Raw genomic sequence first — 23,158 nt, 5'->3', positions numbered from 1 at the left:
CCCCAAACCAACGTTCCCTCACTGCGATGACACTTTGATGCCACAAAACCCCATGGTGACATTGTGGTGACACCAACTCTCCTCACCCCATGACCCTTCCACCCCACAACTGCAAAACCTTCTCGAGCAAAGTCACGTTTCACCAACGGCTGCCAAAAAAAAATCCCAGTTGCTCCTTGAGATCATTTTCTAACCCGTGGTTGTGACTCGGAGCCGAAGGTGAACGACACGCCGGTCACGCTGACCCTGGTTGGTTCTTCGTTTATTTGTTTGTTTTCTAACGAGCGGCAAGATTAATTATCCCGCCACGAAGCAGCGGCTTTGCCAGGTGCTCACACCCCCGTCAGGGATTGAAAGGGCCAACTTGGGGGTTGGGTTTGGGAAAAAAAAAAAATGTGGTTGTGGGATTGTTGACGTGGGAGAAAGGACGTAGGTGGGTGTTGGTCCGGCTTGGAAAGGGCTGGAGGTGCGGCTGGGTGCCAAGAAACTGGGCCAGGGTTGGTGGGGTGGGGCCTTCACACGGGAGCACCCACAAAGTAAACGGCAGCTGGGCTGATTTCCTGGTTTCTCCGATGAAAGGAGAAATGCTGGAGATGTTTGGGGTCAGTTGGAGAGGTTTGGGGTTAGTTGGAGGTGTTTGGGGTTAGTTGGAGGTCAGCTCGAGGTGTTTGGGGTCAGCTGGAGGTGTTGGAGGTTGGTTGGAGATGTTTGGTGTCAGCTGGAGGTGTTTGGGGTCAGCTTGAGATGTTTGGGGTCAGCTTGAGATGCCTGGGGTCAGTTGGAGAGGTTTGGGGTTAGTTGGAGGTGTTTGGGGTTAGTTGGAGGTCAGCTGGAGGTGTTTGGGGTCAGCTGGAGGTGTTGGAGGTCAGCTGGAGGTGTTTGGGGTCAGCTGGAGGTGTTGGAGGTCAGCTGGAGGTGTTTGGGGTCAGCTTGAGATGTTTGGGGTCAGCTGGAGGTGTTGGAGGTTGGTTGGAGATGTTTGGGGTCAGCTGGAGGTGTTGGAGGTTGGTTGGAGATGTTTGGGGTCAGCTGGAGGTGTTTGGGGTCAGCTTGAGATGTTTGGGGTCAGCTTGAGATGTTTGGGGTCAGCTGGAGATGTTTGGGGTTAGTTGGAGATGTTTGGGGTTAGTTGGAGGTCAGCTGGAGGTGTTTGGGGTCAGCTGGAGATGTTGGAGATGTTTAGAGTCAGTTGGAGATGTTTGGGATCAGCTTGAGATGTTTGGGGTCAGTTGGAGATGCTGCAGATGTCTGGGTCAGCTGGAGATGTTTGGGGTCAGCTGGAGGTGCTGGAGGTCAGTTAGAGATGTTTGGGGTCAGCTGGAGGTGTTTGGGGTCAGTTGGAGATGCTGCAGATGTCCAGGTCAGCTGGAGCTGTTTGGGGTCAGTTGGAGATGTTTGGGGTCAGCTGGAGGTGTTGGAGCTGTTTGGGGTCAGTTGGAGGCGTTTGGGGTCAGCTGGAGATGCTGGTGATGTTTGGCATCAGCTGGAGATGTTTGGGGCTGGATGGAGATGTCGGGGCTGGATGGAGACATGAGGGGTTTGGATGAAGACGTTGGGCTTGGATGGAAGGTGTTGGGGTTGGATGGAGACGCTGGGGTTGGATGGAGACCTTGGGGTTGGATAGAAGATGTTGGGGTTGGATGGAGACGCTGGGGTTGGATGGAAGATGTTGGGGTTGGATGGAGACCTTGGGGTTGGATGGAGACCTTGGGGTTGGATGGAAGATGTTGGGTTTGGATGGAGACGTTGGGGTTGGATGGAAGATGTTGGGGTTGGATGGAGACCGTGGGGTTGGATGGAGACGTTGGGCTTGGATGGAAGGTGTTGGGGTTGGATGGAGACCGTGGGGTTGGATGGAAGATGTTGGGGTTGGATGGAGACCTTGGGGTTGGATGGAGCCGTGAGGGGTTTGGATGGAGACGTTGGGGTTGGATGGAAGATGTTGGGGTTGGATGGAGACGTTGGGGTTGGATGGAGCCGTGAGGGGTTTGGATGGAGACGTTGGGGTTGGATGGAAGATGTTGGGGTTGGATGGAGCCCTTGGGGTTGGATGGAGCCGTGCGGGGGCTGCCCAGGGACCTCCCCCCACCCCCTGTGGGACCCAGCCCTGCCCGTGTCCTCCACGCAGCACCTCCAGCACCTGCCCGAGCAGGATCTGCCCAACGAGACGCCTCCGTGTAGACCCAAACCCAAGAGCGGGCGGACGGACGGACGGACAGACCAGAGCCCTTCCTCTACTGGCTGGTGGGACGGACGGAGACGTAGAGCCAGGAGGGCCGGGCAGGGCCACCCGAGGAGATACCGAGGTGGGAGTGGCCTCCATGTTGACGTTCCACACCCCGGGGCCGGGCTCTGACCACAACTCGCCGGTCAACGACCACGCCAAAGCCGGGCGCCGGGGCAAGGTCCGCTCGGAGGTGGACCTTGGCCACCAGCACCTCCGCGGCTGCCGCCAGCGATGGACCCCGGGCCCATGGCGGTGGTGGGGGCCGTCACGGCGGCCATCGCCGGGCTGCTTCTGGTGCTTCTCCTGGTGCCGGTGGCCACCTCTCGCGTGGCTCCTTTCTTCTGGCTTGACCTCGTGGCCTTCGTGGGCTTGGCGCGCTCGTCCCTCCGGTGCCGCCGACGCTTCACCCGCCGCCCCCCGGTCACCCTCCTCGAGGTCTTCCAGGGGCACGTCCGCCGGCGCCCGCGGTGGCCCCTTCTCCTCTTCCGCGAGGACGTTTACACCTACGAGGACGTGGACCGGTGGAGTAACCGCGCCGCCCGCTGCTTCTCCCGGCTCCTGGAGCTCCAACCGGGCCACGCCGTGGCCGTGTTCCTCCCCAACGACCCCACATACGTGTGGACGTGGTTGGCGTTGGCCAAGTTGGCGTGTCCCATGGCTTGTCTCAACTGTAACGCGCGGGGACGGGCGCTACGACACGCGGTGGCCACCGCCGGGGCCACCGTGGTCCTCGCTGGCGCCGGTGAGTGGCTCCTACCCCGGGGGGGGCGGTGCTGGGAGGAGCCCGGATCTGGGGGGTTGCGGTGCACATGCGTGTGCGGGGTTGGGAGGGGGGGTGTGGAGGTGGGGGCTGTGGGTGTGTTTGCAGGGGGTGCCGGGGGTAGCACACGTGTCTGCACGTGTGTCAGTGCCTGTACATGTGTGTCTGCACATGTGTCAGTGCCTGTGCATGGATTTACACGGGTGTCTGTGTGTCTGCACGTGTGTCAGTGCCTGTACATGTGTGTCTGCACGTGTGTCAGTGGCTGTACATGGATTTACACGGGTGTCTGTGTGTCTACACGCGTGTCAGTCCCTGTACATGTGTGTCTGCACGTGTGTCAGTCCCTGTACATGTGTCTGCACGTGTGTCAGTGCCTATGCATGGATTTACACGGGTGTCTGTGTGTCTACACGCGTGTCAGTCCCTGTACATGTGTGTCTGCACGTGTGTCAGTGCCTGTACATGTGTGTCTGCACGTGTGTCAGTGGCTGTACATGGATTTACACAGGTGTCTGTGTGTCTACACGCGTGTCAGTCCCTGTACATGTGTGTCTGCACGTGTGTCAGTCCCTGTACATGTGTCTGCACGTGTGTCAGTGGCTGTGCGTGGGTTTCCACGCATGTCAGTGCCTGCACGTCTCTGCACGCGTGTCAGTCCCTGTACTTGTGTGTCTGCACGTGTGTCAGTGCCTGTGCATGGATTTACACGGGTGTCTGTGTGTGTACACGCGTGTCAGTGCCTGTACATGTGTGTCTGCATGCGTGTCAGTCCCTGTACATGTGTGTCTGCATGTGTGTCAGTCCCTGTATATGTGTCTGCACGTGTGTCAGTGCCTGTGCGTGGGTTTTCACGCATGTCAGTGCCTGCACATGTGTCTGCACCTGTGTCAGTCCCTGTACATGTGTGTTTACACGTGTGTCAGTGGCTGTGCATGGATTTACACGGGTGTCTGTGTGTCTACACGCGTGTCAGTCCCTGTACATGTGTGTCTGCACGTGTGTCAGTGCCTGTGCATGTGTGTCTGCACGTGTGTCAGTGCATGGATTTACACAGGTGTCTGTGTGTCTACACGCGTGTCAGTCCCTGTACATGTGTGTCTGCACGTGTGTCAGTGCCTGTGCATGGATTTACACGGGTGTCTGTGTGTCTACACGCGTGTCAGTCCCTGTACATGTGTGTCTGCACGTGTGTCAGTGCCTGTGCGTGGATTTACACGGGTGTCTACATGCGTGTCAGTCCCTGTGCATGTGTGTCTGCACGTGTGTCAGTGCCTGTGCATGGATTTACACGGGTGTCTGTGTGTCTGCATGCGTGTCAGTCCCTGTACACGTGTGTCTGCACGTGTGTCAGTGCCTGTGCATGGATTTACACGGGTGTCTGTGTGTCTACACGCGTGTCAGTCCCTGTACATGTGTGTCTGCACGTGTGTCAGTGCCTGTGCATGGATTTACACAGGTGTCTGTGTGTCTACACGCGTGTCACTCCCTGTACACGTGTGTCTGCACGTGTGTCAGTGCCTGTACATGTGTCTGCACATGTGTCAGTGCCTGTGCATGGATTTACACGGGTGTCTGTGTGTCTGCACGCGTGTCAGTCCCTGTACATGTGTGTCTGCACATGTGTCAGTGCCTGTGCATGGATTTACACGGGTGTCTGTGTGTCTACATGCGTGTCAGTCCCTGTACGTGTGTCTGCATGTGTGTCAGTGGCTGTACATGTGTGTCTGCACGTGTGTCAGTGCCTGTGCATGGATTTACACAGGTGTCTGTGTGTCTGCACGCGTGTCAGTCCCTGTACATGTGTGTCTGCACGTGTGTCAGTGCCTGCGCATGGATTTACACGGGTGTCTGTGTGTCTACACGCGTGTCAGTCCCTGTACATGTGTGTCTGCACGTGTGTCAGTGCCTGCGCATGGATTTACACGGGTGTCTGTGTGTCTGCACGCGTGTCAGTCCCTGTACATGTGTGTCTGCACGTGCGTCAGTGCCTGTGCATGGATTTACACGGGTGTCTGTGTGTCTACACGCGTGTCAGTCCCTGTACATGTGTGTCTGCACGTGTGTCAGTGCCTGTGCATGGATTTACACGGGCGTCTGTGTGTCTACACGCGTGTCAGTCCCTGTACATGTGTGTCTGCACGTGTGTCAGTGCCTGTGCATGGATTTACACGGGTGTCTGTGTGTCTACACGCGTGTCAGTCCCTGTACATGTGTGTCTGCACGTGTGTCAGTGCCTGCGCATGGATTTACACGGGTGTCTGTGTGTCTGCACGCGTGTCAGTCCCTGTACATGTGTGTCTGCACGTGCGTCAGTGCCTGTGCATGGATTTACACGGGTGTCTGTGTGTCTACACGCGTGTCAGTCCCTGTACATGTGTGTCTGCACGTGTGTCAGTGCCTGTGCATGGATTTACACGGGCGTCTGTGTGTCTACACGCATGTCAGTCCCTGTACATGTGTGTCTGCACGTGTGTCAGTGCCTGTGCATGGATTTGCACGTATGTCTGTGCCTGTGCATGTGCTTCCACGTGTCAGTGTCCGAACATGTGTCTACACGCATGTCAGTTTCTGTGCATGTGTCTGCAGGTGTGTCAGTGTTTGTGCATGTGTCTGCACACGTGTCAGTGCCTGTACATGTGTGTCTGCACACGTGTCAGTGTCCACACATGGATTTACATGGGTGCCTTTGCCTGTGTATCTGCACGCGTGTCAATGTCTGTACATGTCTACATGTGTGTCACTCCCTGTCTGTGTGTCTGCACGTGTGTCTGCACACGTCAGTGCCTGTACCTGTGTCTGCCTGCATGTCAGTGCCTGTGTGTGGATTTACACGTGTGTCTGCACACGTGTCAGTGCCTGTACGTGGGTTTTTACGCGTGTCAGTGCCTGCGCATGTGTGTCTGCACGTGTGTCAGTGTCCATGGATTTGCATGTGTATCAGCGCCTGTGCACGCATCTGCACACGTGTCCGTGTGTGTGCAAGGATTTACACGTGTGTCAGTGTCCATGCATGGATTTACACGTGTGTCTGTGCCTGCATATGTGTCTGCACGTGTGTGTTTGTGCACGTGTCTGCACATGTGTCAGTGCCTGTGCATGGATTTTCACACGTGTCAGTGCCTGTGTGTGTGTCTGCACAGGTGTGAGTGTCCGTGCATGTTTCCACATGTGTCAGTGGCTGCATGTGTGTCTGCACACGTGTCAGTGTCCATGCATGAACTTGCGTGTGTGTCAGTGTCTGTGCACGCATTTGCACACGTGTCCGTGTCTGTGCATGGATTTACACGTGTGTCTGTGCCTGTGCATGGATTTACATGTGTGTCTGTGCCTGCATATGTGTCTGACGTGTGTCAGTGTTTGTGCACGTGTCTGCACACGTGTCAGTGTCTGTACATGTGTCTGCACGCGTGTCAGTGCCTGTGCGTGTGTCTGCACAGGTGTGAGTGTCCGTGCATGTTTCCACGTGTGTCAGTGGCTGCATGTGTGTCTGCACACGTGTCCGTCTCTGTGCATGGATTTACACGTGTGTCAGTGTCCATGCATGGATTTACACGTGTGTCTGTGCCTGCCTGTGTGTCTGCACACGTGTCAGTGTCTATACATGAACTTGCGTGTGTGTCAGTGTCTGTGCACGCATTTGCACGCGTGTCAGTACCCGTGCATGCATTTACACCCGTGTCCGTGTCCGTGCTTGCATTTACATGCGTGTCAACGCCCATACACACTCTCACACGCGTGTGACACGCATGTGAGAGCAGGGCAGGGCTCTGCCCTGAGCGGCCGTTCACGTCGGGGCTGTAGTTACACCCCCCCCCCCCCACGGCGTGGCCGCACGTGCAGCCTTCGCACACGCGTGTGCCACACCCCGCTGAGCGTGTCGGGGCGCGCTGGCCACGCCAAGGCCACGCTAAGGTCATGGGTTAATCATCACCAGCCCCGGGCCCGGGGGCAAGGTCCTGATTTTCGCATCATCGGGGCAGGAGGAGGCCGGACCCGCGGGGATCCTCGGGGTGCCCGTGTGGGGTCGGGGTGCTCAGGGTGCCCCTCGGGGTGCTGGGGGCACCCATGGGATCGGGGCACCCTCAGGGGATGCTCCAGGTGCCCCTTGGGGGTGGTCGTGGGGTGCACTGAGTCCTTGGGGTGCCCGTTTGGGGTGTCCAAGAGGGTCTGTCTGGTCGGGGCACCCATTTGGGGTGCTCAGGGTGCCCTCGGGGTGTATGGGGTGCCTGGGTGATCAGGGAGCCCTTTTGGGGTGCTCAGGGTGCCCCTCGGGGTGCTGGGGGCACCCATGGGATCGGGGCACCCTCAGGGGATGCTCCAGGTGCCCCTCTGGGGTGATCGTGGGGTGTCTTGGGTCCTTGGGGTGCCCGTTTGGGGTGTCCAAGGGGGTCTGTCTGGTCGGGGCACCCATTTGGGGTGCTCAGGGTGCCCCTCGGGGATGTGTGGGGTGCTCAGGGTGCCCCTTGGGGGTGTATGGGGTGCCTGGGCGATCACAGAGCCCTTTCGGGGTGCTCAGGGTGCCCCTCGGGGATGTGTGGGGTGCTCAGGGATGTATGGGGTGCCTGGGTGATCACAGAGCCCTTTTGGGGTGCTCAGGGTGCCCTTGGGGAGCTGGGGGCACCCATGGGATCGGGGCACCCTCAGGGGATGTTCCAGGTGCCCCTCTGGGGTGATCGTGGGGTGCTTTGAGTCCTTGGGGTGCCCCTTTGGGGTGTCCAAGGGGGTCTGTCTGGTCGGGGCACCCATTTGGGGTGCTCAGGGTGCCCCTCGGGGGTGTGTGGGGTGCTCAGGGATGTATGGGGTGCTCAGGGTGCCCCTCGGGGGTGTGTGGGGTGCTCAGGGATGTATGGGGTGCTCAGGGTGCCCCTCGGGGGTGTGTGGGGTGCCTGGGTGATTGGGGAGCCCTTTTGGGGTGCCTTGGGTGCTCATCTGGGATCTTTGGGGCACCCATCTGGGGTCTTTGGGGCACCCCTCCATGATGCCTGGGGTGCCCATCTGATTGGGGTGCCCATCTGGGTTGCGTTGGGTGCCCACCTGGGATCTTTGGTGCCCATCTGATCTGGGTGCCCATCTGGGTTGTGTTGGGTGCCCACCTATGATCTGCAGGGTGCCCATCTGATCGGGGTGCCCATCTGGGTTGCGTTGGGTGCCCACCTGTGATCTGCAGGGTGCCCATCTGATCTGGGTGCCCATCTGGGTTGCGTTGGGTGCCCACCTGGCGTCTCTGGGGTGCCCATCTGATCTGGGTGCCCATCTGGGTTGCGTTGGGTGCCCACCTGATCGGGGTGCCCATCTGGGTTGTGTTGGGTGCCCACCTGGGGTCTCTGGGGTGCCCATTTGATCTGGGTGCCCATCTGGGTTGTGTTGGGTGCCCACCTGGGATCTTCAGGGTGCCCATCTGATCTGGGTGCTCATCTGGGTTGTGTTGGGTGCCCACCTGTGATCTGCAGGGTGCCCATCTGATCTGGGTGCCCATCTGGGTTGCGTTGGGTGCCCACCTGGGATCTCTGGGGTGCCCATCTGATCAGGGTGCTCATCTGGGTTGCGTTGGGTGCCCACCTGGGATCTCTGGGGTGCCCATCTGATCTGGGTGCCCATCTAGGTTGCGTTGGGTGCCCACCTGTGATCTGCAGGGTGCCCATCTGATCGGGGTGCCCATCTGGGTTGTGTTGGGTGCCCACCTGGGGTCTCTGGGGTGCCCATCTGGGTTGCGTTGGGTGCCCACCTGGGATCTTTGGTGCCCATCTGATCTGGGTGCCCATCTGGGTTGTGTTGGGTGCCCACCTGGGATCTTTGGTGTCCATCTGATCGGGGTACCCACCTGGGATCTCTGGGGTGCCCATCTGATCTGGGTGCTCATCTGGGTTGCGTTGGGTGCCCACCTGGGATCTCTGGGGTGCCCATCTGATCTGGGTGCCCATCTGGGTTGCGTTGGGTGCCCACCTGGGATCTCTGGGGTGCCCATCTGATCTGGGTGCTCATCTGGGTTGCGTTGGGTGCCCACCTGGGATCTTTGGTGCCCATCTGATCGGGGTACCCACCTGGGATCTTCAGGGTGCCCATCTGATCAGGGTGCTCATCTGGGTTGCATTGGGTGCCCAACCTTGACTCTTTGGGTTCTCCACTTGGACGCTCACCCATCTGGGCCACCCATGGGTGCCACGTCCCCCTCTCCCCACAGATCTCCAGGCCGCCGTGGAGGAGGTTCTACCAGCTCTGCAACGCGATGGCATCCGTGTCTTCTACCTGAGCTCCACGTCACCCACGCCGGGGGTTGAGGCCCTGCTGCCCGCCATCGAGGCCACCTCTGATGAGCCCGTGCCCGCCCACCACCGCGCTGGTGTCACCGCCGACTCCAAGGCCATGTACATCTACACCTCTGGCACCACCGGTGAGGTTGTGGGGACAGGCAGGAGGGGCTCCTCCTTGGAGAACGGCAACTGGGAGGGTGTGGGTGTGATGGGTGAGGAGCTGAAGGAGGTTGTCCCCCATGGGTTGGGTGGGCAAGGTGGTGTGGGTGATGGTGGCGAGGTTGGAAGGGTTTTGTGGAAGCCTTTCTCCAACCCTGACCATCGTGGGTCCACCTGGGCCAGGTTCCTCCTGGCTGTGTCCATGTGAGGGTTGGGTAGCTCCAAGGATGGAGACTCAGCACGTTCCTGGGTTTGTCCTCGTTGGGACAGGGTGGGGTGGGACCTCCCTCCTCCAACCCGATGAGATGGGACCTCCCTCATCCAACCCTGTACCCAAACCAGATCCCACCCCAACCAACACAGGCGCATCTGCATGAGGTTCCTTATGGCTCCTCCCAGTGAGGTCTGGAGAACCACCATGTCCTTGGGTGTCTCCTCGGTGGGACAGGGTGGGGTGGGACCTCCCTCATCCAACCCGATGAGATGGGACCTCCCTCATCCAACCCTGTACCCAAACCAGATCCCACCCCAACCAACACAGGCGCATCTGCATGAGGTTCCTCATGGCTCCTCCCAGTGAGGTCTGGAGAACCACCATGTCCTTGGGTGTCTCCTCCGTGGGACAGGGTGGGGTGGGACCTCCCTCATCCAACCCTGAACCCAAACCAGATGCCACCCCAACCAGCACAGGTGCATCTGGATGATGTTCCTCATGGCTCCTCCCAGCAAGGTCTGGAGACCTCTAGGGATGGAGACCCACCACCTCAAGGGAAGGGGTTTGCCCTCCCATCCCACCCCTTGTCCCCAGGACCTCCCATCCCACACTGGCACCTCCAAGGAGGACATTCCCCACCCTCTGCTCCCACCCCTCCAGGGCTGCCCAAGGCAGCAGTGATCACAGAGATGAAGCTGATGATGGTGGCCAACCTGGGTCGGCTCTGTGGCTTGCGGCCCGATGACATCATCTACACAACGTTGCCGCTCTACCACTCGGCTGGGCTGCTCGTCGGGGTGGGAGGATGCTTCGAGGTCGGTACGTACCCCCGTTAGATGGATGGGTGGACATTTTGGAGGGGTGGACAGCTGTTTTCTGGAGCTGGATGTCTGTGGGGATGGGTGGCCAGATGTTTTATGGGGATGCATGGCCAGATGTTTTATGGAGATGGGTGGTTTGTGGAGCTGGATGGCCAGATGTTTTATGGAGGTGGATGGTTTATGGCGATGGATGTCCAGATGTTTTATGGAGATATGTGTTTGGTGGAGCTGGAGGGCCAGATGTTTTATGGAGCTGGACAGTTTATGGAGCTCATGGCCAGATGTTTTATGGAGATGGATGGCCAGATGTTTTATGGAGGTGGGTGGTTTGTGGAGCTGGATGGCCAGATGTTTTATGGAGCTGGATATTTTATGGGGATGGATGGACAGATGTTATATGGAGATGGACAGTTTATGGAGCTGGATGACCAGATGTTTTATGGAGATGGGTGGTTTGTGGAGCTCATGGCCAGATGTTTTATGGAGCTGGATGGCCAGATGTTTTATGGAGGTGGATGGTTTATGGAAAAGGAAAGGGTGTGGGATGAAAAGAAAAGGAGAAGGACGTCTACGTAGATCATGCATGACGAGGGGTGACCGGACAGGACAGATACTCATGGAGATGGATGGATGGATGGATGGATGGATGGATGGATGGATGGGGAGGGGTAACCACCACCCCGGTGTGTCCCCACAGGAGCCACCTGCGTCCTACGGGCCAAGTTCTCCGCCTCCCAGTTCTGGAACGACTGCCGCCGCTACAACGTCTCCGTCATCCAGTACGTGGGCGAGCTGATGCGCTACCTCTGCAACACGCCCAAGGTAAGGTCCTCACCAGGCTGAAATCCACCCCTGGTGGGGTGGGAAGGCCATGCCATGGGGCACACGCTGAGAAGGTCCCTCCCTTTGTCACCCCCCCCACAGCGCGCCGATGACCAGGAGCACGGCGTGCGCATGGCCTTGGGCAACGGCTTGCGGGCAGAAGTGTGGAAGGAGTTTCTCCAGCGCTTCGGGCCTATCTCCATCTGGGAGTTTTATGGTGCCACCGAGGGCAACGCCGGGTTCATCAACTACACGGGCAAGGTCGGGGCTGTGGGCAGAGCCAACGTGTTCCTCAAGGTGAGCTTGCCCGTGATGATGATGGTGGGGAGGAAGCAAACGCTGACCGCCTTGGGGAGACAAATACTACATGTCAGGTTGGGTTGATACCAAGAGCGGGGTCTCTAGGATACCCTCTTCGTGGTGGTGCAAATGGTGACCTCCCTGGAGAAGCCACCATTGTCCATCACGTTGGGTTGATACCAAGAGCGGGGTCTCTAGGATACCCTCTTCGTGGTGGTGCAAATGGTGACCTCCCTGGAGAAGCCACCATTGTCCATCACGTTGGGTTGATACAATAGCAGGATCTCCAAGACCCCCTTTTCACAGCCAAAAGGATCCCTCTCCACCTGGTTGGCCAACGTTGACTCAACAAAGTCTAGTTTGGGAGTATCCATGGTGACTTGGACATCTCTATAGTCCCAAGAAAGGTCACTTTGGTGTCACTTCTCCATCCCCAACCACCCACATGTTGAGTAAAAGCTGTGACAATAAGTTTTCTCCCACCCTTTACCCACCGTTGCAGCTCTCAACGTTCTCCCACGGGTCTTTGGTTTGGAAGATACTGTGAGGAGTTGGGTCAATGGTTGAATCTAGAAGATCAAACCTTCTTTAAATATGAGATGAGAAACAAGTGGCCACCCAGGACGTTGGGACTGGGCGGGGTGGCGGGCAGGACGTGTTTCTGTGGTTGCAACGAGTGAGTAATGGAGGATGGGACCTGGCACTGGAAGCAAAGTCTTCTTCTCACTCTTAAACCCCACGTTTCTCTTCCACCCACCGGTTTCTCTCGTTGTCCCTCTTCTGCTCTCCAGACTTTCGCTCCCTTTGAGCTCATCAGGTACAACGTGGAGGAGGACGAACCCGTACGTGACGAGCGAGGTCTCTGCATCCCGGTCCGGCCCGGTAAGAAGAGACGAGCCTCACGAGGGCCTTTTTGGGAGGAAAGGGAGGCAGAGGGTTGAGATCCATGAAAGCCACCTCCTGGTCCTTATCACCATCATCTTGGTGGCTGGAAGCCACCAGAAACCCCTCAAAGAAACCAGAATGAGCACCCAGTGGGGCATGGAGGTGACACTCCCCAGCACCGAGGCAGTGGTTGACTGGTCTCCACCTCTCCTTTCCCTCCCCGAAGGTGAGACGGGGCTGCTGGTCATCAAAATCACCACGAACACGCCCTTCCATGGCTACGCGGGCGATTCCCAGAAGACAGAGAAGAAGGTCTTGAGGGATGTCTTGGTCAAAGGTGACACCTTCTTCAACAGCGGGGATCTCCTTATGATCGACCATGAAAGATTTGTCTACTTCCAGGATCGAGTGGGAGACACTTTCCGGTAACTCCGACGTTCTCACGCCCACGTCTGCGTGGGTGATGTCACCTGCTGGGCCAAATCCTCCCCTCATGGCTTCATCCTCTTCTCTCCCATAGATGGAAAGGTGAGAACGTGGCCACGACAGAGGTGGAAGCCACTCTCGCCATGATGAACTTCATCCAGGAGGTCAACGTCTACGGTGTGTCCGTGCCGGGTGAGTACTGGGTGGTGACTTGGACCAAACCAAGAATCTGGAGATGTTTCAGCCATGGGATTTGTCCCCAAGTGGTCTGAGCGGCCACCAAGAAGCCTTAAGTAGAACGGAAGGGACCTACAATGATCATCTAGTCCAACCTCATGACCACTTCAGGACTTATTGACCCAAAATATGAGTCCGGTATTGGTTTGGGCTCATTATCACCACCACAATGGTCCAACCAACCATCAAGAAGAATGAAACAGGACTCGGTTGCCCAAAAGAAGCATCTAGTGGTGTTTGGGGCAAGTAACATGTCCACATAATGGTCCAACTGACCACTAAGGCGGCTAAAGTAGGACTTACTGATCCAAAATAAGGTTCTAGCATGGCTTCGGCACACAGTGGGCTCCTGTAAAGGTCTGAGTGGCCACCAGGAAGGTTAAAGGGGGATTTGGTTGCCCAAACTAAGTGTCCAACGTTGTTTTGGGCATGCAACATGCCCCTGCAATGGTCCAAGTAGACACCATGAAAAGCAAAATGGGACTTGGTTGCCCAAAAGCAGCGTCCAGTGGTGTTTTGGGCAAATGACATGTCTCCATGATGGCCCATGTGGCCACCAGGAAGAGTAAAAGGGGACTCAGTTGCCCAAAGTACGTGTCAGCTGCTGTTTTGGGCTCACGGTGTGCCGCCGTAGTGGTCCAAGTGGCCACAAAGGAGGTGAAAATGGGAAACATTCACCCAAAATAAGCATCCGGTGGTGTTTTGGGCACACGATGTGCCTCCATCATGGTCCTGGTGGCCACCAAGGTGGCTGAAGTGGGACATATCCACCAAAAATCTGTCCAACATTGTTTTGGGCATGCAACAGGTCTTCATAATGGTCCTGGTGGCCACCAAGGTGGCTGAAGTGGGACCCATCCACCAAAAATATGTGTCCAACATAATTTTGGGCACGCAACAGGTCTTCATAATGGTCCTGGTGGCCACCAAGGTGGCTGAAGTGGGACCCATCCACCAAAAATATGTGTCCAACATAATTCTGGGCATGCAACAAGTCTTCATAATCGTCCTGGTGGCCACCAAGGTGGCTGAAGTGGAACCCATCCACCAAAAATATGTGTCCAACGTAATTCTGGGCATGCAACAAGTCTTCATAATGGTCCTGGTGGCCATCAAGGTGGCTAAAGTGGGACATGTCCACCAAAAATCTGTCCAACATTGTTTTGGGCATGCAACAGGTCTTCATAATGGTCCTGGTGGCCACCAAGGTGGCTGAAGTGGGACACATCCACCAAAAATATGTGTCCAACGTAATTCTGGGCATGCAACAAGTCTTCATAATGGTCCTGGTGGCCATCAAGGTGGCTAAAGTGGGACATGTCCACCAAAAATATGTGTCCAACATTGTTTTGGGCATGCAACAGGTCTTCATAATGGTCCCGGTGGCCATCAAGGTGGCTAAAGTGGGACATGTCCACCAAAAATCTGTCCAACATTGTTTTGGGCATGCAACAGGTCTTCATAATGGTCCTGGTGGCCACCAAGGTGGCTGAAGTGGGACACATCCACCAAAAATATGTGTCCAACGTAATTCTGGGCATGCAACAAGTCTTCATAATGGTCCTGGTGGCCACCAAGGTGGCTGAAGTGGAACCCATCCACCAAAAATATGTGTCCAACATAATTCTGGGCATGCAACAGGTCTTCATAATGGTCCTGGTGGCCACCAAGGTGGCTGAAGTGGGACCCATCCACCAAAAATCTGTCCAACATTGTTTTGGGCATGCAACAAGTCTTCATAATGGTCCTGGTGGCCACCAAGGTGGCTGAAGTGGGACACATCCACCAAAAATGTGTCCAACGTTGTTTTGGGCGCCCAGCGGGTCTTCATAATGGTCCTGGTGGCCACCAAGAAGACTCGGTTGCCCAAAATAACCTTCCCGCGTTGTTCACAGGGTGCGAAGGGAGATGCGGCATGGCGGCCATCCGCCTGAAAGCCGGGGCAACCTTCAACGGCGAGAGCCTCTACGCCTTCACCGGGGACACGTTGCCCAGCTACGCCGCCCCCCGCTTCGTGAGGATCCAGGTCAGTGGTCCCACCTTCACCCAGGTGACAGGGGTGGCTTCTGGGGGACATTTTTTTTGGTCATCCTCTGCCAAATTAGTCGTTCGGATGAAGGGTGAGGTGGTGGCGCGGGTGCCAGCACCCATCTCCAATGTCTGTGTCATTGTGTTCCCCCCCCCAGTTTCCGATGACGGTGCCACTCTGTGCCACTGGGGTCCCTCGTTTCTGGTGACAGTGCCAGGGTCCCCCTGTTGTCAGGCCACTTCTGGAGATGGTGATGGTCACCCCATGTCAATGACATCAGGGTCACCCTGTGCTGATGATGGCATCAGTCCACCTTTCTAATGATGGTGTCAAGGTCCCTCCTTTCCCATGACAGCGGTGGTCACCCTGTGCCAACGGGTGGTCACCTTGTGCCAACACGTGGTCACCTTGTGCCAATGTGTGGCCACCCTATCCCAATGGGTGGTCACACTGTCCCAATGGGTGGTCATCTTGTCCCAACGGGTGGTCGCCCTCTGACAACGGGTGGTCACCTTATGCCAACGGGTCATCACCCTGTCCCAATGGGTCGTCACCTTGTGCCAACAGGTGGTCGCCCTGTGCCAACAGGTGGTCACCCTGTGACAATGGTGGTCACCTTGTGCCAACAGATGGTCATCTTGTGCCAACGGGTGGGTCACCCTGTCCCAACGGGTCATCACCTTGTTCCAACGGGTTGTCACCCTGTGCCAATGGTGGTCACCCTGTGCCAACGGGTGGTCACGCTGTGACAATGGTGGTCACCCTATGCCAATGGCGGTCACCCTATGCCAATGGCGGTCATCATCTGCCAATGAGTGGTCACCCTGTGCCAATGGGTGGTGACCTTATGCCAACGGGTCGTCACCCTGTCCCAACAGGTGGCCACCTCCTACCAACGGATGGTCATCTTGTGCCAACGGGTTGTCACCCTGTCCCAATGGGTGGTCATCCTGTGCCAATGGGTGGTCGCCCTGTCCCAACGACACCACACGGGTCCCCCCAGTTCCGATGACATCCCTGTGCCCCCGTACCGATGACGCAGGGGTCACCATTTCCAACGATGCCACCTTGATCCCCCTCATGCTGACGACATCAGTCCCCCACGTTGCCGATGACATCACCGGGGGTTCCCCATTTCTGATGACGTTCCCGGTCACCCCACGCTGGTGGCATCCATCCCTCTGTACCCCGTTTCTGATGACACCGTCCCATCTTCACAGGACGCTCTGGAGATCACGGGGACCTTCAAGCAGTGCAAAGGCAACCTCGTCAAAGAAGGCTTCAACCCTGACGTCATCAAAGACCCCCTCTTCTTCCGCGACGACAAGAAGAAGTCCTACGTGCCCTTGAACCCTGACACCTACGCCGCCATCTTGGACATGAAGCTCAACCTATAGAAGAAGGAACCACGCCATGCCCAGGGGGGTCTTCACGATGACTTGGGGCGATTGGCAAGACCAATTTGGGGCTAATCAAGGAGGTTTTCGCTTCCTTCGGGGGAAGTTTTTAACGGCGTCGGAGCGTAACGAGGGCGCCGGGCTGGTCTCGCCGCTCGTTATCCCACCCCGGCGCCTCCGTACCGTGGCCGGTTGTGGAAATTAAAAGGTTTAATTGCCATTATTTGGGTCCGAGAGGGCGTTGGGGCGATGAAGGTCGGTTGTTGAGGACCAACGCGCTTGGTTTGACCTTCTGGAAGGGGCAGATGGCGCCTAAAATCCTCCCTGCTGCCATGAAGGGAATATCTCCTCGGCGCCGACCTCTTCCTCGCCCGACCTTGAAGATGTATCGAGCCCCAAAGCACTTTTCCTATTCCCACCCAGAGCTCGTTGAGCTGTTTTAGCTCTTTGATCTGGAATAAAACCCTTCCTGATTGGACATTCTGCCCCATTGGTGACATCATTGGCGGGGGGAAGGCCGCCCTATACATCTCAGCCCCACACGACGCACGTCAAACAGAATCACAGGATCAGTCAGGTTGGAAGAGCCCTCTGGGACCATCGAGTCCAACCATGGCCCTGACACCACCATGGCAACTAGACCGTGGCACTAAGTGCCATGTCCAGTTTTCTTAAACCCCTCCAGAGATGGTGACTCCACCACCTCCCTGGGCAGCCCCTTCCAGTGTCTAATGACCCTTCCTGAGAAGAAATGCTTGGAAAGGAGCTTTTGGTTGGAGAGGACCTTTAAGACCATCAAGTCCAACCATTAGCCCAACACTGCCAAGCCCACCACTAACCCATGTCCCTCAGCACCACATCTACATGGCTTTTAGATTCCTCCAGAGATGGTGACTCCACCACCTCCCTGGGCAGCCCATTCCAATGTCTAATGACCCTTGCTGAGAAGAAATGCTTCCTAATGTCCAACCTGAACCTCCGCTGGCGAAGCTTGAGGCTGTGTCCTACTAAAATGATGTCCTAGATGATCTTTAAGGTCCCTTCCAACCCAAACCATTCGATGAGTCTAAGTCTAGATATATCCACAGCCCTGCCCTCATCTACTGAGCGGTTCACTTGGTCATAGAAGATCAGGTTGGTCAAGCAGGATCTGCCTTTCATGACTCCATGTTGGCCGGTCAACCAACCAACGGGCTCCCTGGGCAGCCCCTTCCAATGTCTAATGACCCTTTCTGAGAAGAAATGCTTCCTGATGGCCAACCTGAACTTCCCCTGGCGAAGCTTGAGGCTGTGTCCTCCTAAAATGATGTCCTAGATGATCTTTAAGGTCCCTTCCAACCCAAACCATTCGATGAGTCTAAGTCTAGATATATCCACAGCCCTGCCCTCATCTAAGCGGGTCAGTTGGTCATAGAAGATCAGGTTGGTCAAGCAGGACCTGCCTTTCATGACTCCATGTTGGCTGGTCAACCAACCAACGGGCTCCCTGGGCAGCCCCTTCCAATGGCTAATGACCCTTGCTGAGAAGAAATGCTTCCTGATGGCCAACCTGAACCTCCCCTGGCGAAGCCTGAGGCTGTGTCCTCTTGTGATGTCCTCAAATGATGTCCTAGATGATCTTTAAGGTCCCTTCCAACCCAAACCATTCGATGATTCTAAGTCTAGATAGATACATCCACAGCCCTGCCCTCATCTAAGCGGGTCACTTGGTCATAGAAGAAGATCAGGTTGGTCAAGCAGGATCTGCCTTTCATGACTCCATGTTGACCGGTCAACCAACCAACGGGCTCCCTGGGCAGCCCCTTCCAATGGCTAATGACCCTTGCTGAGAAGAAATGCTTCCTGATGGCCAACCTGAACCTCCCCTGGCGAAGCCTGAGGCTGTGTCCTCTTGTGATGTCCTCAAATGATGTCCTAGATGATCTTTAAGGTCCCTTCCAACCCAAACCATTCGATGAGTCTAAGTCTAGATATATCCACAGCCCTGCCCTCATCTACTGAGCGGGTCACTTGGTCATAGATCAGATTGGTCAAGCAGGACCTGCCTTTCATGACTCCATGTTGGCTGGTCAACCAACCAACGGGCTCCCTGGGCAGCCCCTTCCAATGGCTAATGACCCTTGCCGAGAAGAAATGCTTCCTGATGGCCAACCTGAACCTCCCCTGGCGAAGCTTGAGGCTGTGTCCTCTTGTCCTCAAATGATGTCCTAGATGATCTTTAAGGTCCCTTCCAACCCAAACCATTCGATGAGTCTAAATCTAGATAGATACATCCACAGCCCTGCCCTCATCTAAGCGGGTCACTTGGTCATAGAACATCAGGTTGGTCAAGCAGGACCTGCCTTTCATGACTCCATGTTGGCCGGTCAACCAACCCCATCAATTTTTCATAAAAAAAGGTGACATCTTTATTTACAAACCTTCCCAGCGCCGCGGACGAGGAGAGAAGACACCGAGAAACCTCCACTTGCCTCCGTCACCGAGCGCTCGCGGTTCCGCCGTCGTCCCCGTCGTCCCCTTGAGGAACTCGCCGGTTCTCCGCCGGGTTCCGCCGTTCCCGTTGTAACTCCCCTACTCGAAGGCGCAGACGTTGCTCTCGCCGTTTACAAGCTTGGAGTTGCCGTTGAGTTTTATCGAGGGCGTCCAAGGCGGCTTCGGCGCGACGCTTCCAGAGCAAAGCGCTGCCCACTTGGTAACTGTGCTCGCTCTGGATGTAGGCCCCGGCCGGCGGCGGCAGCCGTAACATGTAGAGCGAAGGAGAAACGGGCCGAGGGGGCGCCGGGGGGTGACCCTCGGCGAAATTTGGGGGGACGGTGCCGTCGTCGTCGCTCGCCGTCCCCAAAATGGTGTCTAAAAGAGGACCCCGGGCACCGGAAGGCCCGGGAAGAGCTGGGACACCCCCGTGGTCACCGGCCGGGGGCGCGGCGGGGTCTTCGGTATCGCGGGGGAAGCAGGAGACGTCGGTGGTGAAAGGGGGGGTCGGGGGGGGTTTGGGGGGGTCCTGCCTGTGGGGGGGGGGGGTAAGAGGAGGTTAAATTGTGGGGGGGGGACGGGACACACCCCCCCAGTGGTGTCACTGTGTCACCTCCCCCCCTTGGGACTCACCTCCACCTCTTGGTGGCCCGAAGGGACTTTGGGGTGTCGCTCTCAGGTTGGGGGGGCTTCGGTTTGGTGGCCCGAGGGGGTCTGGGGGTGGTCGAGTCGAAGACGGTGGGGACGGCTCCTTCCTTGAGGCGGTGGTAGCCACTGAGGGGGAGGGGGGGGGGGGGGAGGAAGGGGGGGTCAGTGGGTGGCATGGGGCACCTGGGCGGGACCCCAAAAGCCTTGGGGAGGGGATCCCCAGGGTGACCCAGGTTGGGGGGGGGGTCCCTGGGGTGCCCCCAAGACCTTGGGTGAGGGGTCCCTGGGTGCCCCCATGACCCTGGGGGGTGGGGGGGGTCCATAGGGTGACCCCAAGACCTTGGGGGGTGGGGGGGGGTCCCTGGGTGCCCCCAAGACCCTGGGGGGTGGGGGGGCCCATAGGGTGACCCCAAGACCTTGGGGGGGGTGTTGGGGGGTCCCTGGGGTGCCCCCATGATCCTGGGGGGTGGGAGGGTGTCCCTGGGTGCCCCCAAGACCTTGGGGGGGTGGGGGGGGTCCCTGGGTGCCCCCAAGATTTTGGGGTGGGTGGAGGGTCCCTGGGTGCCCCCAAGACCTTGGCAGGGGGGGGGAACCCCACAGGGGGGGTGGGGTCAGAGCAAACCATTTGCACTCATTGAGGGGGGGACACAGACCATAGCAATCCCCACCCTGGAAGAATCCATTTGAAATCAAAGCTGGGGGGAGTTGGGGCTGGATGTTAATTAGGCCAAACCATTCTCTGCAAAGACGGGGGGGGGAGGAGGAACCTCGTTAAGCACCTCGTTAAGCACCTCGTTACCCACCTGAAGCCGACTATCTCGAAGCAGCTCTTCTCGAAGTGCTGGGAACAGAAGTAAATGTACTTGGAAGCCGGGTCCCAGCGCCCCTCCCCGCTGGCGTCCCGTCGCCGGCTGTTCTCCAGCCACAGCGCGCGCCGGGGGTTGTCCTTCTTGGGGAGCCTGGGGGGGGGACACGGGGGACACAGGGGACATGGGGGGGACACGACACACACGTCAGCGGCGAAGTGGTGGCTTCAAATCCCCTCCCAGGGTGTTTTCTGGAAGGTTGGAGGGGTGGCCTCCCCCCCCCAGCACCTGCAAATGGAATGGTCCGGGGAGGGCGAGTTAAAGGGGATGGGGGTGAACCATTGCTAAAATGGGGGGGGGACACACCTAGGACAAACCATTGCTAAGGGTGGGGCACACCTGGGATGAACCATTGCTTGGGGGGGAGGAACACCTGGAACAAACCATTGCTGGGGGGGCACACTTGGGACAAACCATTGCAGGGGGGGGGGACACCTGGGACAAACCACTGCTAAAATGGGATAGAACACCTGGGATGAACCATTGCTAAAAGGGGGGGCACACCTGGGATGAACCATTGCTTGGGGGGGAGGAACACCTGGAACAAACCATTGCTGGGGGGGCACACTTGGGACAAACCATTGCGGGGGGGGGGGACACCTGGGACAAACCATTGCTAAAATGGGGTAGAACACCTGGGATGAACCATTGCTAAAAGGGGGGGCACACCTGGGATGAACCATTGCTTGGGGGGGAGGAACACCTGGGACAAATCATTGCTGGGGGGGGCACACTTGGGACAAACCATTGCGGGGTGGGGGAACACCTGGGACAAACCATTGCTAAAAGGGGGGGGTAAACCTGGGATGAACCATTGCTAAGGGGGGGGAACACCTGGGATAGCCCATTTCTAAGGGGGGGGGGGCACTTGGGCCAAACCATTGCTAGAAGGGGGGGTTCCCCAAACGAAACCAACCCCCAAAAAGATGAAACCCCCCCCAAATAAAATCCCAAAGCAGAAGCAGGGGGAGCCCCCTGGGCCAAGGCACTTGGGGGGGTGGGGGGGCACCCACCGGTGGAAGGAGATGCCGCGGTTCCGCGTCTCCCGAGTGTCGCGGGTGCAGCAGCCGGCGGCAGAGCAGTGACGGGGCATCTGGGGGGGGGGGGGGGACCCCAAAATTACCCCCCAAATCCAAACGGGCACCCCCTGCCCCCCCCAGCCCCAGAAACCCCCCAGGAGCCACCCCAGACCCCCCCCAAATCCCCCTGGTGACCCCTAAATGCTCCCCCCCAAGCCGCTCCTTGCCCCCAGACCCACAGATCCGCCCCCCCCAGTGCCCCCCCCCAGACCTACTGGTGCCCCCCCAGACCTCCCAGTGCCCCCCCCAGACCTACTGGTGCTCCCCCAGACCTCCCAGTTCCCCCCCCCCCCCCCCCCCCCACCCACTGGTGCCCCCCCCAGTACCCCCCCCACCAAGCCCCCCCGATGACGTCACCAGGAGGCGGGGCACCCCCGGGGGGGGCGTTGCTAAGGGCCCTTCGCCGTTGCTAAGGGCGGGGGGGGGCGGGCCTAGGACCTTCCCCCCCGGTACCGTCCCCCCCCCCCCCAGGGACCGGTTCCCGGGGTCGTTTCCCCCCCCCCCGGGGCCGGTTCCCCCCCCCCGGCCCAGGCCCGGCCTCACCTCGGCGCTCCCATCCCGCCGCTCCCCCCCCCCCCCCGCCTCCTCCTTTCGCCTCAACTCTCGCGAGAGTTCACGAGACTCCCGCGTCTCGCGAGAGTCTCCTCGCCCCGCCCCCTCCCCCCCGCCCCCCCCCCCCCCCCCCCCCCCCCCCCCGCTCCTTCATTTGCATGCTGCGCTGTCATTGGCCAAAGTCACCGCGCCCCCATCCTTATTAGCCAGGGGAGCCCCACCCCTCCGCCGCGGGTGTTTCAAGGCCCCCCCGCCCCAACCAGGTTTTGGGGTGTTTCAAGGCCCCCCCGCCCCAACCAGGTTTTGGGGTGTTTCAAGGCGCCCCCCCAAAAAGACCCCTGCATAAGGATTTGGGGGGGGGTTACAGCCATAATTAGAGTAAAAAGGGTTTCAAGGCCCCCCTCCGACCAGGTTTTGGGGTTTTTCAAGGCCCCCCCAAAAGACCCTTGTATAAGGATTTTGGGGAGGGGGGGGTTGGAGACCGCCGCCCCATAATTGGGGTAAAAAGGGTTTCAAGGCCCCCCCCCAACAAAGGTTTGGGGTGTTTCAAGGCCCCTCCCACACAGAGCTATTGAAGAAGGGTTGGGAGGGAGCTAAGACCCCCCTGAATGGGGGTAAAGAGGGTTTCAAGGCCCCCCTCGACTAGGTTTTAGTGTGTTTCAAGGCCCCCCCCCCCCCATGGTGTTTCAAAGACCCCCGTATAAGGATTTTTGGGCAGATTCATCATAAAGGCACTTTAATGAGTATGGTCAGCCCCGCCCCAGCAAGCCCTGCCCCCAGCAAGCCCCGCCCCCGAATAAGCCACACCCCTGCTGCTAGAGGTGTGGAGTGGGTGTCCCTGGGGACAGTTTCTAGGGGCTCCTTAGGCCCAAAGGCACTTTCAGGGCTGGTCCCCAGGGGCAGTTTCGAGGCTTCCCAGCAGACTGGAGGCGGTTTCAAGGCTCCCCCTAGCACTAGGCGTCAGTTTCGAGGTTCCCCAGAAGACTGGAGGCGGTTTCAAGGCTTCCCCT

General features: G+C 58.1%; 2 protein-coding genes across 3 annotated transcripts; one reads left to right on the top strand and one right to left on the bottom strand.

Moving 5' to 3' along the window:
* The first annotated feature begins 2,473 nt into the window (after positions 1 to 2,473).
* LOC137675624 (long-chain fatty acid transport protein 2-like) lies at positions 2,474 to 16,531 on the top strand. Its single transcript, XM_068421811.1, has 10 exons — positions 2,474 to 2,969; positions 9,172 to 9,381; positions 10,275 to 10,433; positions 11,133 to 11,257; positions 11,360 to 11,554; positions 12,349 to 12,439; positions 12,669 to 12,867; positions 12,963 to 13,060; positions 15,001 to 15,131; positions 16,355 to 16,531. The coding sequence occupies exons 1-10, from the start codon at positions 2,474 to 2,476 to the stop codon at positions 16,529 to 16,531; spliced, it is 1,881 nt and encodes a 626-aa protein (XP_068277912.1).
* A 2,383-nt stretch (positions 16,532 to 18,914) lies between these two features.
* On the bottom strand, positions 18,915 to 22,189 carry LOC137675625 (THAP domain-containing protein 7-like). 2 transcript variants are annotated; one of them, XM_068421812.1, is made up of 5 exons: positions 22,140 to 22,189; positions 21,531 to 21,610; positions 20,455 to 20,610; positions 19,637 to 19,777; positions 18,915 to 19,536 (listed from the first exon to the last, which is right to left on the bottom strand). In XM_068421812.1, the coding sequence occupies exons 2-5, from the start codon at positions 21,608 to 21,610 to the stop codon at positions 19,008 to 19,010; spliced, it is 906 nt and encodes a 301-aa protein (XP_068277913.1). In that variant the 5' UTR covers positions 22,140 to 22,189; the 3' UTR covers positions 18,915 to 19,007. The 2 variants fall into 2 exon arrangements, with proteins under 2 accessions (XP_068277913.1, XP_068277915.1); XM_068421814.1 differs by lacking the exon at positions 22,140 to 22,189 and adding an exon at positions 21,853 to 21,876.
* Positions 22,190 to 23,158: the final 969 nt, after the last annotated feature.

The sequence above is a fragment of the Nyctibius grandis genome, chromosome 36, assembly GCF_013368605.1.
Source record: "Nyctibius grandis isolate bNycGra1 chromosome 36, bNycGra1.pri, whole genome shotgun sequence".
Classification (NCBI taxonomy): domain Eukaryota; kingdom Metazoa; phylum Chordata; class Aves; order Nyctibiiformes; family Nyctibiidae; genus Nyctibius; species Nyctibius grandis.
The sequence above is the reverse complement of the archived record's forward strand: the minus strand, read 5'-3'. Positions and strand labels throughout refer to the sequence as shown.